General features: G+C 45.5%; 1 protein-coding gene across 1 annotated transcript; it reads left to right on the forward strand.

Moving 5' to 3' along the window:
* The first annotated feature begins 3,856 nt into the window (after positions 1 to 3,856).
* On the forward strand, positions 3,857 to 5,056 carry LOC111076161 (V-type proton ATPase subunit F). The gene is made up of 5 exons (XM_022369834.2): positions 3,857 to 3,984; positions 4,055 to 4,142; positions 4,201 to 4,406; positions 4,466 to 4,725; positions 4,780 to 5,056. Exons 1-4 carry the CDS (start codon positions 3,931 to 3,933, stop codon positions 4,496 to 4,498), a joined length of 381 nt encoding a protein of 126 aa, XP_022225526.2. The 5' UTR covers positions 3,857 to 3,930; the 3' UTR covers positions 4,499 to 4,725; positions 4,780 to 5,056.
* Positions 5,057 to 18,072: the final 13,016 nt, after the last annotated feature.

Here is an 18,072-nt window from a genome sequence, read left to right on the forward strand (position 1 = left end):
GCAAGAGGGTAGCAGAGGGGAGAGTGGAGAGGGAGAGTGGAGAGTGGCCCAGCAGACCAGAGGTTATCAACCCACAAAAGTGGCGTTCAATGCATTGGCACGATTTTTGGCTTAGGGCCCTGCATAATAACCAACTGCACATTAACAGTTAACACCCGCACACATACACTCCCGCACTTACCCGAATATGCACTCTGATATGCGGTCTGCAATGGTCAGCACTGCCCATGGCCAGAACCTTTACCAATTAGGCAGTGAATTTGTTTCCACTGGGGGCCGGCAGCTCTTCCTGCCATTCTACCAGCAGTCCTATCGAATGTTGCATGGCCTGGATGGCCTGCTGGTGCCTTCCGATCATTTGTGGCTGGTGGCACTGCTGACGTTGACGCTGACGCTGCCTTTGCCTTTGTTTATTATATTGTCATTATGCTAATTTTGTTTTACAATTCGATTGATTGTGTGCCACGAAAAGAGAGTACATATGTACTGTACATATATGTATGTCTGTATTTGCTCCCCTGGTAAGTGAATGGCAGTGAGATATCGGTGGATGTTGTCGCCGTGACGTTAATGTCGATGTCATGTACTCGTACTACCCGTGTCGCATATGCGGACGTACTCCTCTCTGTTTGCTGCCTGCATTTGACATTTTGCACATTGCTTTCCTTGCGATTTTTGCTCTTGTTGCCGATGATGTTGTAGCTGTTGTTGTACGCCTGTTTACCTTTCAATAAAAATTGTTGAATAATCAACCACAGCAAAAGCGGCAGTGGCAGTAGCTGTGGCAGCACAAAACATCACAAGCAGCACAAGCAGAGCACTGAAAGGTTCATTTCATTTCATTTCGCTCCAATATGTAGAAGAAGAAAGCGTATTGCGAATTTTGTGTGTGAGATGTATGTGTGTGTTGTTTTTGTTGTTGTTGTTGTTGCCAGTGACTTGATTTGCGTGATGTGCATACGGAGGCAACGACAGGTCTATGGCTGACGAGCATTTCGGATGGCGGCGATAGCAGCTTCGATTATATAATCCCGAAAATGTTATGGTATTTTAAGCACTAAATAAATAACAGGCGTGCTTGCACTTAACCAGGCTTTGGAAATGCCTTCAAAAGTTCAGCAGAGCAGCAGTCGGCAAAATGGAAGGGCGAAAGGCTTACGAACAAAAGCCAGCCCAGGCAGAAGCGAAGGCAGAAGAGTGTATCGTGAGGGAGATGGGCAGCAGGGAGGCAAGAATATGAGATATCTGATGTTCGAAAAACTGAATAACTGGGCTGACAAACACACACAAACCGAATAGAGGGACAGCTCTACCGACTGACAGCAGTTGAGCGAATGACTTATGAATGCATGAACGAGTAACCTGATTTGGTAGAATGTTGCCGACATCTACACACACACACACACAATTGGATAGGCCTCTAACGGACTTGGGGACTGGGCTATGGGCTATGGGCTATGATTCATCCGAATTTCAGTCAATTACTTTCCGAATTTCCAAGAATATTTTCTGAAACTAAATTCGTATAGCAAACCCAATTTGATTCGAGTCCAGCCTAATTCTGGGTAAACACTTTAACACATGCATGTCACACAATCAGGGCGAAAAGAGAAAATTAGAACCCATGCAGGGGCGCATAGAACTCCACACTTAAAATCCAAATTAAAATGTTCAACTATTTTGAGGGGCCTGACCCAAAGCGGGAAAATGGGTAGAACGTGCCGGGCATAAGTGAAAATTTTTAGAAACAGCATATTAAATGTCGCCATGACCATATTGAAGAAGCCTAGCCAGCAAAAGTCAATCGAAACATTGTTGCCGCAGCCGTTGGCATTCGTTCCCTTTCCCGTTGCTAATGTTTCTGTTGCTGATGTTGCTGATGTTGTTGCTGTTGTTGCTGTTGCCAGTAGTCAATAAACTAAAACCGGTAGCATGAAATGCCGGTTGTGGTCGTCGCTTTGAGGCTGGGCATACCAACTGGCTGGATGGCGATGGTGATGGCGATGGCTATGACGACGGGGACGGCTCCGGCATTAGCCATAGCAATGTGTGGAAAAAGGTCAGCGGGCCAAAACATCGATGGCTTGGATGGCACTGGGTTTGGTTTCGGATTTGGATTGAGTTGGGATGGGATGGGATGGGATGGGCTTAGTGTGCTAGCAATTTATGTGTGTGTGTCGCTGACGTTGTTGCAATGACAGTTTTTCCCCTCAGACAAAAGTTCAATGCACCGTGGGGTGTGCAACATCATACATAAATATTCATGTATGTGTGTCTGCCTCTATGTGCTGCTGCTGGTGCTGCTGCTCCAACTGTCAATTAATGGCAAATGTCAGGGGCTGGCTTTGAAGCATTAATCATAATTAGTTATGCCACACGACAGCCAAAGCAACAGCAAGAGCAACAGCTACGGCTTCAAATTGGTTATTGATATGTAAGCTGTAAACAATTAGAGCTGATTTGAAAAAATGTTAACTGGAGTGTTGCTGGGTTCAAGTGGCAGCCAGACTGGCGGCGCTGGTTGTGTCGAAAGTTTGTACAACAATTAGCAACATTTAGGGACTGCTTTCCGGCCCTCTGCCACACTCCGGACTCCGGTGCTTGTTGTTGTTGTTGCCATGCAACAACGCAACGTAACGCAAATGAGTTAGCTGCAAAACAGCCGAAATGGAGAAATGGAAAGCAATTGTGGTGCACATAACCGGCTTGGGCCTAGGATTTGGAGCGATTCACTTCGAAAGAGGTGGAAACGGACAAAAAGGTAGGAGCAAAGGTGATGTATGCGTGGAACGCGTCAAGAGTGTGGCTCTGGCTGTAGCTGTGGATACTGTATTGTTGGCTAAGCTAAGCCCTTTTGGGCAGTTATCTAATCCAATTAGGCACTGTCGCAGCATAAACTTCCAGGCGCAGCGCATTACATAAACTACGCAGAGGGTGAGAAACACAAGAAGGGTGCATTGGGGTTTTGGGTGGTGGTTTATGGGTTGGGGAAAATATTTGGACACTCAATTTGCTGTTGCTGGCCATTGTTTTCGATTAAGTTTTGAGCAGCAACTGACAAAAATTCGTTATAAAATTGCATTGCAATGGACAGCAGTGGTAGCTGCAGCGGCAGAGGCAAGAGCAACAAAGCAAACATTTCAAACAATTATAAAACTTGTTTTACGCTTGACAAAACTACAAACAGCAGCAGCAGCAGGGGCAACAGAATGTGGCAGTGGCAGCATCAGCGCCAGCAACAGCACCAGCGAAATGCAGCCACTGTTCTGCCATCAAATGCGGCGTAGCTGTCAAGTGCATTTCGCATTGCCCCCAAAGCTCTGCGCTGCGTCCTGCGTGCTGGCCAGTTTCTGCCTGCCACTTGTTCGCAGATCTCAATTCTCTAAATTCTTTTCACTCAAACAATTATTTCGTCATCAGATTTGTTTTATTCATGCACGAGTGTGTGCCAGAATGTTTAGCATGGAAATAAAAATATTATTTAGCTGTGCAGCAATATAATAAACATGCAGCAATAGAATAAGCATAAAAAACAGTAAAAATAAGATAAATATATGTAATTAATAATTAAGAGCGAGCTGGCATCTCTCAAACTATCGAGACAGTGCGTGAGTGATAACAATAGTAAGTATCGTGCCAAGGGTATCGATAAAGAAGGAGATCGAAAGGGCTTCTGAAAAAATAAGCGAGCGGAGGAGCGTCAAATAAATAGAAAAGTATTTAAAAGCATCTGAGATTATCTGCGTGTATTTATTTTGTAAACCAATTGGATAATTGGCAATAATTAAGTCATGCTACAGTTGGAAATCTACTCAGTCGGTGATTTTTAGTTTCGAACTATGAAAACTATGTTTCACATAGGAGGCGTTGCCAAGTCCATCGTTTCTTTTATTGCAATATTTAATTTCTGTCCTGGAATTGAACCTGAAAATGTCGATAAATTCGGAATCATTTGGTAAACTCATTGGCGTTATTGGTGATGAGGTTAGCAAACAATAATTAACAATTAATACCCATATTCAAGATATATATTTATCCATCAATTTTCTCAAAGGACACCTGTGTAGGCTTTCTGCTTGGCGGCATTGGCGAAGTCAGTGAGGGCGAGGATCGTGAACGCAATTTTTTCGTTGTGGAAAAGGGTAAAGTCGACGAATTGATAGACTTTCAATCAACCCTAAGCAAATCTTCCCTAACCAGAAACTACTGCAGCAGAAATCGATGCTTGCTTCAAGAAATATTTAGAGCGCTCCGACATTGGCATCATTTTGATCAATCAGGTCTATGCGGACATGATACGCCCCACAGTCGATGCACATTTGGCGCCGTTGCCGACTGTGGTGGAGATTCCATCGAAGCAGCATCCGTACGATGCCACCAAGGACTCGGTTATGAAGCGCGCATATGTAAGTTGAGTCTTCCTGGAGCTTCGTCTCTCTCTATTTAGTGCCTTACCACACTCTAGGGTATTATAAATCCGCCCAAGAGGCGCCGCTGATGGCTCGACTTAGGCAATCAATTAGGGCTGGAGGAGAGCGTAATGAAAGATTTGCATAGTTTTCAAAAGTATCTACCAAATGCCATTGCCAAGCCCATTTCAATAGTGAAAAGTCAGCCCAAAGAGAAGTCCCGAACAAAGCACGCTCAGAAATACCAATACAAGCACACGAAGAAATAAGAAAATAAAGCTTATACATATATGTACATACATATATAGGTATGTAGGTATGTATTTATCTATGCGTACATCAGGCAACTTTTCAACTTTTGCGTTTTAAGGAAATTGCCAAAAAACTGCAGCAGCAACAATCTGAAAAGAGGAACAAAAATGCGTTGCGCTTGCAACAAAATTGAAAACAGCAACCGCAACAACAACAACAACAACAACAGCAACATCAGCACAGCAGGAGCAACAATAGAAGGAGCATCAGCAGCAGCAGCAGCAGCGCCATAACAAAAGTAACAACAAAGTGAACGAAAACGATACAAATAAGCGCCAAAAATGCCAATACATAGCAAAAATGCAAAAGAAAACCAAATAAAACACAAACCCAGCAGCGCAGCCAAAACAAACCAAACAAAAAGCGTAGCAACCGAAATAAAAGAACGCATCCAAAGAGCAAAACAAAAATAAAATATAACAAAATAAAAACTCTTAAAAAGACACTACACAATGATACAATTTACGTTGCCTGCTAGGAAGCGGGAAGTGGGAAGTGGGAAGCGGGACCGGGTCCGGGCTGGAGGGTACACGAGTACTATGTCTTCTTATGGCCTGCTTAGCGCAACAAAAGCGTGCGAAAACAATATTTGAGCCAAGTATTTTGCGCCAACTTTTCGCACCAAGAAGTTAACGCCAAGAATGCATTCAAAAAGTTCAGCTTTCAGTGACAAGTTCGTTCGCAGCGCATCGCAGCCCTGGTAGCTCCACAAAAGAGCAGCCTAAAAGCAGGCAGCATTTGTGGGGGTCACACCTCTCAAAGACCGCCCAATACTTGGCAACAAAATAACGGAAATTTACAGTTACAAGCACACACACACACACACACACAAACCATCTTTGCTGCTTAGCCAAAAATTGACAAGAGCAGCTGGTTTAAATGGTTGAAATTCCCGGTATATTTATGCCACTAGAAAGGAGATTTAAATTCTTTTTCTATATATTATAAGTAGTGTTTTTTAAATTCTTTTGATATAGTACTACAAGCAGGAGCATTAATTTTCCTACTGTTAATCCATTGATATTTAATGAGCCATGACATTTGGGAACAACCAATTGGCTGGCTGTCAAATATCTGGCACAGCCAGGGATGTAGAATGCGGCAGGCCAGGCAGGTTTTGACAACAAAATGGCGTAGAACATTTTAGGTCTAATTAGCTGCACATGCCAGTTACGGCAACACGCCCCTGTCTTGCCCTGCCCGGCAAGCGGGGGTGTGCAAGCGGCGTATGCTTAATTGCTTTACAGGATAGCTGCCAAACTCAGTTGACTGTGAAACGTTAGGTGCTGTTCGAGTGTCACCTGCCAAGAGCATTCAGCAGATGGGCTCCAAAGAGGCCAACTGCATTCACAGATATACACAGATATTGTAATGGATCGGCTCTAATTGACAACTTTTTGCTGGGGTGAAAAATGCTGGGGGAAAAATATGGGTAACAGTGTCTTTATTCCTTTCTTCTGTGAGACTGATTAAGCACTTCTTTAATTAAAATTTAATTAAAATAAGAGTTGAGATGCGTTATCTACGCTTGGAGTACGCAATGTGGCATCAATTGGCAAGGAGTAAGAAGTGAGACGAGAGACGAGAACCTTTGCAGTCCAATGCAGAACTTTTGACACACAGCCGACAACTTTTGCGCCTTTTTAGCAGTTTAGAGAGAAGAAAGAAAAACTAAATAAATAAGCGACTAACTGTGGCAGCAGGCAGGGGAGAGGGAGAGGGCGAAGTACAGACAGCATCAACTGCAGCGAAACTTTAGCGCCAAGCAATGGCGAACATAAATAAATGAAATTATTCAAAAGTAGTTTGGAATTCTCGTGACAGCGCATAAAAACAAACAGCTGAATGCAATTTGGCTCATTCTAAGCCATGCGAGAAAGAAAAGTGAAAATAAAAGCAGCAACAGAGGCATCAGACGATGACGAAGATAGACCCAGGGTCAGAGTCAGAGTCAGAGTCAGAATGAGACTGAGACTGAGACTAAGAGGCAGTGGCAAAGGCAATGGCAAAGGAAAAGGCAGAAGAAAGCCGAGAACGAGCATTTCCCTAGCCAGTGTAAATGAAATGCATAGACCCAAAAACGCATCGAGCAGCAAACAGAAAGCAACTCGAGAGAACCAGTCCAACTGACACTGGCATAATTATAATTGGAACTGGGAACAGGGAACAGGGAATGGAGAACTGAGAACTGCCAACTGAAAGCAGAGAGATAGTAGACAGAAGTCATCCGAGCTGAGTACGGATGCAACACTTTTGGCAATTCAATTTCGGAAATGAAATCGAGACACATTCACCTAGTGGCCGATGTGCAGTGCTCTCCCTTCAGTTTGCCAAATTGAGCAAAAGATTTCGAAGCCGAAATTAACAAATGGCATTGTTGCTCAGCAAATTAACAGACAACTGATGGCCCTCGGCCGTCGGCAAACCAACTAGCATAAGCTGGCAATCGTACAATTATTGCGTACGAAAACTGGTTAGTTCAATCAGTAAGTATCATAGACGCATACCAGGGCAGGAGCCACACACAGGATACATAAAACGCCCACACAGGGCGCACAGGGGGGCAGGCAGGCGGGGCAGACAGCAGGCACTTGACATCGGAAGCGGCAACTGTGGCAGCGAGGAGGACTCGACGTGCTCGAAAACAAAGTTAATTAAATGATCTGATCTCCATTATTCCCAAAGAGCTAATCTCAATAACAAAATTGAAATGAGCAGAACCCAGAGCTGGACGAGTGCTGGGACAGAGATAGATCCAGAGCCAGAATCAGCGTCGGTGTCAGCCCTTAGGGACCTCGGCCTGCTGTGCACACGAATTGATGAAACTTGACTAAAATGTAACTCGAATGTCAAAGAAAACGGGAAAAGTGAAATTGACAAACGAACGGGGAAGCTGAAAATGCAGCAGCAGCTCGGGACAGAGAATAGCTGGAGGGAATCGGTCACTATTGTTGCGGGATTAGTTGGTTAGCTCACGGAAAGGTGAGGACCGATATGCAATGCAATCGAAACGGCACAAAGCGTTTCATTAACCATTGGCAAATTGGCATCAATTCATTGAAAAGCATTCGAACCGTGTGCGAGTGTGTATCCTTAATTTGCTTGTGGCACGTAGCATATGGATAATATGTGTATGTACACATACATACATATATGTACATATGGCAGCAGTCGAACTCAATTCTCCGAATCACTGGGCTAAACAAAATCATTGAAATTGCCATTGTCTGGACATTGAGTGGATAAGCACACACACACACACACACACGGCAGTATGAGCGATGCCATTGATATATGGATATTGGTCACTTTGCTGGTCTGCTCTGCCTCCGAGGGTTTGCAGGGGGTTGGCACCCCCTACTGCCCGATCCGACTGGGAACAGAAAGAGAAACACAAACGGAGACAGCTATTCCGACTGCGACAACTGTCTGGCGTATAGATTGGATTACTTGATTTGCCAACCAAGTGTCTAATTAATTACTTTGGATTTAAATTAACTCCCATTTTCATCGGCTACAAACATCGAAGCTCCGAAGTCAATGGCAGAAGCAGAATCAAAAGCAGAATCAGAAGCAGTAGCAGTAGCAGTGAATGTGGAAATAGCTGGCACTGCTTGATTGGAGGCGTGGCAGCTGCATGTTGCGGGGTAGCCATCACTTTGCCTTATTTGTATTCAAAACACAGAAAGCAGTGTCAGTGTTTCAATTGATTGAATGAGTCTGGGGCACTGCCCCCTCATCTGGTGCACGAACTACACAGATGTCGAAAGATTAGAAGCCAGCGCAGTGCTCACCTTACTTTGACTTGGACTAATTGGAAGTGACAAATGGATGCTGCTGGCCTGTGGCTCTACCTGTTCTATATTTGCAGTGGTAAGAGTAAGCGATGACATCGCCCAGTGAGTCTGAAAAGAGGTATGCGAGGACTAATTTTAAAGCTCAAAGAATCTTTCTTTGCCATTCGCTATTAATTTGAAATTGCATTCGGAGGGTGCCCGTTCCCGTTCCCGCAACGGAAACCGCACTCAAGCGCCCCACTAATTTTCCAAGCATTCTGCTGGCTGCGCCACCAATGCCATTTCTAACTATCAAAACTATTCTTTTGTTGTCGCCAACGCCAGCGCCAGCCCACCACAACAACAGCAACAACAATAACAATAACAATAATAACAACAACAGTGGCAAGAACCACAAAAGCTGCAGCAATAAACCGCAACACATTTTTGGGGCTACTTCATATGCATAACAAATGAATGAATAACTTTCGTATTATTCGAAAGCCAGAGCTGCAATAGCAAAGCCGAAAAAAAAACGAAATGTTGAAACAGATAAACAATTGAAATGATACAAAAATAACAGCAAATGAATATTTAAATATGTGCATGTATAGAGGATAAAAGATTCGAAAGTATAGTTTATTCAAATAACAATTGCCAGATACTTTACTTATTTATCCAAAATAAAAGGCGGAAGCGAAACTTTCTGGCTTTCGGCTTTGTGTCGACTGCACGGCGCAACGGCGGCAGTGGCGGCAGTGGCGGCAGTGGCGGCAGTGGCGGCGGCGGCCACAAAATGTGTAAAAATTTGTATAAAAATGCCAGAACAAAGTGTGGCATACACCCACATGCCCCCCTTCCCACGTTAAGTGCAACAATAAAATGCCTGCAAAGCGCTGACTTGGGCCTGGGGTCTGGGGTCTGGGGTTTGCCATCATTTTGGGGTAATGCAAAATTACGTTATAACGGCATAAATTTAAATAAATGCCGGTCTCAGGATTTTTATGCATTTTTACCGCATAACAAATACTTTTGTTGCCCCATACCCACCTACATTTCTCTCTAATGTGGCTTTGCAACGCCCCTGCCACACACCCTAACACCCATCCGTACACCCATATACCCACCGTACACCCGTATACACTCCAGCAATACGTAGGCGGCTGCGGCTGTGGATGTGGATGTGGCTGCGGCTGCTGCAGTCAGCTAGTGAAATTTCCTTCCGTTTTCGCTAGGAAGCGAAATGCTTTCATTGGCATGCCAGAGACTCTGTCTGTGTGTTGGTGTTGGTGTGGGTGTGGGAGTGAATGTGAATCCCATGGCTGTTATTTGTATGCCCCTAAAATTATGCAAAGTAATCCTGTCTGCCTCTGGCGCTGCTGCTGCTGCTGCTTCTCCTACTCCGTATTCGTTGCCGAGCGCAATCCGCGCCGATATTTGCAATTGTTAACGTAATAAGCGGTTTTAAGTGCGAGCTGCACCTGTCCAGCCAGGCCCATGGGTGGCCGGCTTCTGCTCCAAGCTCCTGCTCCTGCTCCATCTCCTTTTCCTGCTTCTGCTTCCCGTCTCTATCACCATCTTCGCCTCGCGTCTGTTGCATGAGCAAATATTTGGCCACCTTAAGCGGCACTGTCGCTTCAGTGGCCGTGCAGTGCAGTGCTGCAAAAAGTCGGCCAATTAAATGGGCAGCCACAAGCGACGCTGCCGCTGCTGCCACTGCTGCCTCGCAGCTGGAACTGCGCCGCTGGAGCGATTCGTTACAGTGTAGCATTTCAGTATGGCCATGCCGCAGCCATCCCCAAGCCAGCACCCTCTCAATCCTCACCATCCTCTCCTCACGGATGTGGCTGCGCCATGCTTTTCGGTTTACGTAGTAAATTAACTTCCGTTTTATTTGTAAGATTTCCTTTCGCTTTGCTCGTCGTTCGTTTGCCTTTTTTGCCGGCTGTCCTTGCCCTCTCCCCCCCACAGCTCCAGCTACCTTGTGCTTTTGTTCCCCTATTTGGGTTATGCTTGGTCTGAGTCGGGGTCGCGTCTGAGTCGTGGCTAGAGCTGGGAATGGAGCTGGGAATGGAGCTGGCACTGGGACTGGGGCAGGGTCTGCTTTTGTATATTTTTAAGCGCTTTTTCATTCAATTTACAAAATTGAAGTGGGAATTGAGAAATAAATTCCGTTTCGTTGTGTTTCGCCTCTGCATTCGACTCCGGCTACTGTTCCGGCTCCGAATCCTGCTCCCCACTTGCACTATCCGTTGCACTGAATGACTGTGCGCGACTGTGAGCCCTGGCTTTGCGTGTTGGCACACGACTGCAACGGATGTGGCTGCCAGCCACCCTCCACCGCTGCAAACCCAACCTAGAAACGCCTCGACCAGACGAAATTAGGTGAAATGCAAACGTTTAACTTAATGAACTAATTGAGGCGGCAAGTGAAGGTCGGCAGCAGCCCCAAGCTGGAGTCGGTATCGGAGTCAGTGCCCTATGCCAGCCCAGCCAGTGCCCAGCCCTATCCGGAATCGAGGGCATTTAAATGCTGCATAAAGCGCATTTCCGTTTGCTGTCCAGCCCTGTCTCTCTATCTCTATCTCTATCTGCGTCTCCGTATCTTCCTGCTCCAGTTTTTGCTGCACTTGAAAATGGCCCGGCCAGCAAGATAAATAGCTGCAGTCGCAGTAAATCTCATGCAAATTTGTTCCCACTGACATTTATGCATAGCATGGCCGCTGAATAGGTACCGTGGTGCATGGGTGGCTGCTGAATGGGTAAACAGTAAACCGATGCTAAGCGAGATCTTTGCGTCGCCTTGGCAATGTGATTGGCTTATCAAAGACGAGGCAGCAACAGCTCCAGCGCCATATAGCACACTCGTATTTGGTTAGGTACAATCTCCTTCTCCATTCAAGCAGACAATCGTGTAGCCCACTCATTTGGCCACTCATCTGTGTATTCATATGGCAGCTAGCATGGCTAGCATGGCAGAGCTACCTGCCATCTACTTATCACAAGTGCTGCTTGGCATCTTGGATGTTTGGCCTTTTTGTGCTTCGTCCGGTTAGAGCCACCCCCTACCCCAACCAATACCCCTACCGCTATCCCTACTCCTGTTGCCTCTTTTTCCGACTGCTTCAAGTATTTTCAATTTGTATTAAAAGGTTTTCGGAGGTGAAGGAGCTTTACATATGCGTTAAAGCTAGCAAAGAAGAAGATGAGAGAACAAGTAAAACGAATCTGCTGCTCGTTTTCGACATCATCGTCCAATTTGTGTTGATAATTTCACGGTTTGTTGACAACTCAGGGGGACTCAGGTGTGTGTGTGTGTGTGTGTGTGTGTGTGCGTCGCTACGGGTCTGTCTGACCTCCGACTATCTTCTGAGGTAATGCTGAAGTAATGCTCTCGAATGCTTTGTCCCTGTTCCTCACACTCAGTGCCACTGCCACTGCATTGTCATGGAATTTACATGCACTACTGATTGCCACTAAGCCAAAACTACATAAAGACTGGGACAGAGCAGAAGAGAGACAGAGGGAGACAGAGTGGAGAGAGAGTGGAGAGAGAGTGGAGGTGGAGGTAGAGATGGACCTCCCTTTGATTCAAACATTTGAGTTTTGTATCAAATGATTGCCTTGTCAATTGGTTTATGGTTGAGTGTGCTGGCAAATCTATTTAGGCCGTTTTTACCAGGCAATATTGAGTTCCGATTGGATACTGGATACGTATGTCCGAACATCAAGGACATGGTAGGCTCAGGTAGAAATGGAGAGGAATGAAAGCATAGAACATCAATTAGCAACATTTATAGAGTGTGATTTTGTGGGGATAGCAAGCACTTTGCATTTTGGGGCAAACTCTTTTGCAAAGGTTGACCCAACGAGATGAATCCCCACTTGGCCCCATCGAATTACACTTGTTCAGCAGTCACTTAACTCTGTTGATGCCGCCCTGTCTCTGCCTCATATCTCATTACAAGCGCAACATTTTTATTTAAACCGATTGAGTGATTCATTGCAATTTATTTCATTTAAATCGTTTGTCTGACACAGGCTCAGTGCGTTAAAGCAAAGAGCATAAAAACGAATGAAAAAATCGGCCAAAAAGAATAATGGAAAACCCACATATTCAGTCAACCTAGCAAGCCAACGGGGCAAGGCCCAAAAAAAACAAAAAATCGGGCATTTTACAATGCATTTTTCAGTTGCCAATAGCACACACATACGCACTGTTGCCCGTGGGCAGGAGCTAGTCCTGACCAAACCAGAACAGACCGGAGTAGACAGTTGCCTCTCGAATACGCTTAAAAGCTGGAAATCGAAAAACAACGAAGTTGCATGCGACGTCAACGTCGCCGCTGACGGCCCGTTGATCCGTTTTACACTTTGTAAGTCACGGAGAGTATATTCTGTCCGGCAGAGAGAATGCTGCAGCTTAACATTAGTTAAAACTAAAAATATTTAAAAGATTTGAGTGTGTTTAAATTAAATGTTACTCAGATTTTGCAGCTTTTATTAAAAAAGAAAGTTGTTTAATTGTAGCCCAAAATGTCAGTGGCAGTGCTAAGTAGTGCACGGGTCTATAGACGCCCTGTCAGTCTCGCTTGTACACTCATTGGACTCTTCTTTTGGTCTCTCGTGTATTGACTTCATTTTAAATTGGCGGTTAAATCGGTTTGAAATTGTCACGCAATCACATCAACGCACACACACACACACACACTGCCAGTCGCATACAGTTCCAGACAGGCATACATCAACACAGATACACGGCAAAGACAGAGGCAGACAACTGGCATGGCAGTCGGTAGGCATCGCATCAGAGTAGGCATCAGGCAGCAACAGTCTCGGCCTGAGTGAGCCTCAGATTCAGTTTCCGCCTGGAAATGTTTTTAGTGATTTCACTTCGCGTTCATTTCGTGTTGCATACTTTCGCGCGCACTCTCAACGTCTACGTCGACGGCGACTGCGACAGCGACAGCGACGTCAACGGCAGCCGCACTCGGCGCAATCAACGCAACGAGGCATTAATTTGTTGTACACTGTACACTGTGCTGTGTGACATAATTGGGTGACAGTGCGGCAAAATAAAAACGAAATAAATAAAAACGAAATCCGAAAAACACTGCTGGCCGGTACTTGGAGCTGCGCTTCTAGTCCCCCTCCCCCTACCCTTCTCCGTTTGCTGCGTGCGTCTGGCTCCAGCTTCCAGTTTCCAGTTTCCAGGTGGCAGGTGGCAGGTGTCAGTCCGGGATTGCTCTTTTCTGGCACAGCTCAGAGTGGCATGGCATTCAAGTTTATTAGCCTATGAAAAATTTGTTAGATTTGCGCTTTTCCTTTGAGGCTGCATTCAAATTTTAATTAATGCAGTCCCGCAGCATTCCCCCACACAGCCTCCAGCTGTGCAGCTGCTTCAGCTTGGGGCCAACTGTGCAACTGCTGAAGGTTCTGGAGCGAGAATTCGATTTGGCTGTGGTACATACTACTCTCAGTTCTGGCTAAGACTGTACTAGTGGGGTGTAGTGCGACGCCCTTGGGTCGGGTCTGGCTCAGACCCAGCCCCAGCCCCTCATGGCTTGTGGTTTTCGAGTTTATTTCGAGTTTGTTTCGTTTATGGTGCGAATGGGAAGATGAAAAAAACGGACACTCTGTAGACGCAGAGCTTTTTTCACATAATCTTTTTTAATTTTCGCCTTCCCCACCCGGTGCACGTCTGGGCGGGAGCCTTGCGGAAATGAGCAAAGTTGCCTCGTACACTTTGGCAAGGTAATTACGGTTTCCCTTGCACTAACAGACCAGACCAGGCCAGCACCCCATCCACCCACTGGCAGTGGTAGTGGCAGTGGCAGCAACTTCTGATTTATCTCATTTTTGCAGCAGATGCAAATGTGTGTTGCGGTGCACTAATTTGAACAATTTACGAACCTCAACCTCACCCCCAACCAGAGTGCCAGTGCCAGCGCCAGTTCTGACCTCCGTAGGCCACCCTTGCAGTCATTGAAACTCAATTAAAAATGTTATAACACATCAGAGTAAGACATTTATATGGCACACAAAAAATTCGCTTTGTGTACTTAAAATTTGAAATTTCTTGAAACGTTCGCATCAAATGCGTACCTCAAAATGCATTAAAGGTAAGCGCTGCTCTGCTCTCTGCATTCCCATTAAATGAAAAATATTGAGATCAATTGTGTGGCTCGAGTGTGCAAGCTATTCAGGGCAAGTCGGGCAGGAGAAAGTAGGGAAGTTTGAATTTTGGAGAAATGTTGAGAACTCTTATCGAAATGAACATCAAACTCGACATACCCCATGCTCAAACATATGTATTAGCCATATACATATAGATATATGTGTGTGTGTGTGGTACATGTGTGGCACTTACCAGCGCGCTGCAGCGCACTTACTGCAATGAATGTGTGTGTGTAAATAATTCTATTTGTTTATTATTGCAAATTGGAATTCCAACAAAAGATCGTCTAGAGGCTGTGGCCATGCCCATCCACTATTTATGCGGTCTGACCGGCCGAGTGCTGTGGGCAGGCATGAAGGTACTTAGCGTGGAAACAATAGCCAATAAACTGCATTGCAAACTAATTGAAAACGCTGTAAAACAAAATTCGTTGCCCACACAATTCAGACCAATAAATGACCGTTCAAATGCATTACCAACAACACAATTGCATTTTATGCAGTTAATATTTTCCACGCGTCCGGACTCCGGACTCCGGATCGAGCGATGAGTGAGAGGTCCCGGTGCCTCCTGCCTCCTGCCAGGAGTGTGAGCTTGAAGGCTGTGAGTGCGGCTGGCAGAGCCTTTAAGAGCCACAATGCGCACAGAAATGTACCGCAAAAAAGAACATCAAACAATGAATGGCCAGTAACAAAAGCGACATTGAAGGGAATATTAAAAATTAATAACTTGCCTCTGCATCCTTTTTTTACACATAATAAATAAATTATTGAAATTCCGCAATTACACAAGATAAAGCAAAAAGGATGCCCAAGTGTGTGTTACGAACATGTGATACCCATTGCTGTACCAAATGACACCCAATTCGAAGTTTTTAAATTTGTCAATTGATTTTGAATTAACTGAATTAATAATAATAAATAATAATAAAAATAAATAATAAATAATGGAATTAAAGTAAAAGGTATTATTTTTACAACTAGATGGACGTGTCATCCGTTCCCTTCTGAACAGTCATACCCTGTAATTCCATGCCAAAAATGTTGCCCAACAATTTTTTCGTTGGTTAAACGGAAACAGGCAGAATATTTTAATTGTTGCCACGTTCATTGATTTAAAATGGCGAGTGCGAAAAATGAAAAATGCGCACAGAATACCTTTTATTAATTTGTATGGCATTGCAATGCTAAGCAGGGACTATGGCAATAACGCCAGCGGAAACGGAAGTGGAAGTGGCGAACGCCATTCGTGATGGGGCCGGGTGATCAGTGCAGCCTGGGCAACCCTTATCGCTTCCACTTCCACATGCCCCGCCCCACATTGAGCTCCTGTAATTGTTTAACCACACACTTGTGCTTTTTTGCGATACACTTTATGGGTGGGAAGGGAGAGGGAATGGGAATGGGAATGGCAGGAACAACAAGCACAGCCGTGGCCGATACTACATAACATTGTAATGATGATAACAATAATTACAACAATTACAAGAGCAAACAACAACTGCAGCGAACACAGCACCGAAACACAACGACAGCCTCCGCCCCACTTGCCCCATCACAGGCGCAACAATTGAAAATTCAATTAAAAGTCTTTATTAAAATAAAATGCAACACGAACTGGCAACGGCGACGGCGACGGCCCTTGGCCCGGCTGCTGGACCTGGCCTGGGACGACGGGGCCTGCGACAGCGTCTGCCCCATGCCAATGTCCACCCTCCTTCGGAGCCCTGCCCCTTTTTGTTTGCCTGCAACACTTTGCGGTCGCACCCTTTGTATCCGTCGATTGCCACCTGCTGGGCGCCCCATTCAGACCCATCTGCGGCTTTTTTCGAATCTGTAGCGTTGCAAAGTTAATTTGGGGTTTTCCGTTCTTGTTGCTGTTGTTCGTTGTTAAGCAGTCAGTTGTTGTTGCTGGTGTTGCTACGGTCCGGTCGCAAGTGATTTTAATTAATTTAAATGCGTATTAAAGCGCATCAGCCGATAACAAATTCAAAAATTGCAACGGCTATCGGCAGCAAAATTAAATTTGAAAACTCATTTTCTCCGTCCTGCAACGGAGTGTCTCTCTCTTTGCGGGCCACTCCGTCCGCTTCAGTTATTGATTGTGTAAATAAAATGAGAATATAAATCGCCAGATCAATCCATTAATTGGCCATTTGATGTCAAAAGTAGCGATTATTCCCATTTGAGAAATTATCTTTGATTATGGTGTGGGTTTCCTCTGAAAAGCAGAAGCATCAAACGGTTAAGTACCTCAGATACACAGCCGTATAAGCCAGGCAATCTGGGACGGGACTTATCCTCAGCTGTGTATATGCTAAGCAAAGGAAGAAAAGCAAAGGCCATGACAAACTTATTATACCCGAGTCTGCTGGTATATGAAGTAAACGCATTTAATGGATTTGCACACTGGCTGCACAAAATCTTTGGCTAAGTCGTTGTTATTGCGTTCACAAGATAAATGAGGCGCCCGTTGCCGTTGCCGTTGCCGTACCCGTAGCCGTAACAGTAGCCATAGCCATAGTCCGTGCTGTTGTACGGGAGTCGGCGCCAAGGTAAACAAACATCTCGGATTAACAGTGGACGCTGGTCAGTGGGCCAGCCAGCCGACAAGCAACAATGCCATGGACTGGCTGGCTGCTGGAGTACCCAGTGGAGAACTTGGCCATGGAACGTGATGCTGCTGCTCCGTGTCCGTGTCCGTCTCTCCTGTCCCTGTCTTCCCGTCCCTGTTCGTGTGCTCTGTGCAGTGTACACCTTGCACTTGGCTGAGCGCCCAAAGTTGTTTGCACATTTCGGAGCAGGACATAAGAGGCATGACAAAACACACGGGACAAACAAAACACAGCCAAAAGCACAAAACTAAAGCTGTAAATGGTGGACCAGGAGCCGGATCAGAGCCGAGTTCTAGCATGGAGTGGAAAATATATAAAAACCAACAGCAAGAAAAAAACTTCATAGACGCTGGAGTCTTGCATTAGCAGCGGGCGCTGACCAAAGTAACTAAAGTTGACTAAAAGCAGTTTATCCTGCCAAACATTGGGAGCGGGCAAGAAGAGCGGGGTCAAAGCATGCCAACGTACGTGCACGTTGCACGTGTATTTGGCACTTGGCCATTGTTACTTTTGCTTTGTCTCTGACTTAGGATCACCCTCTTGCTTTCGTTCCCGTGCCCCCTTCCCCCTTTCCCGTTCCAGTGATTCGATTGTGGACTTTAAGACTGGCTAAGCAAGCTTTTGCGGTGCAGACTTAAACAGGAGGAGGACTTCTTCTTCTAGCCCAACTCCAAAGCCGAAAGGCAAGCAAAAGCCAAAGCAAAACCAGGTGTCAAGCAGACGGCGTGGCAACCAGCTCATTCCGCTGCCCATTTCCATTGAATGGCAGCCCCAGTCCAAGAA

This window comes from Drosophila obscura, unplaced genomic scaffold, assembly GCF_018151105.1.
Source record: "Drosophila obscura isolate BZ-5 IFL unplaced genomic scaffold, ASM1815110v1 contig_192, whole genome shotgun sequence".
Classification (NCBI taxonomy): domain Eukaryota; kingdom Metazoa; phylum Arthropoda; class Insecta; order Diptera; family Drosophilidae; genus Drosophila; species Drosophila obscura.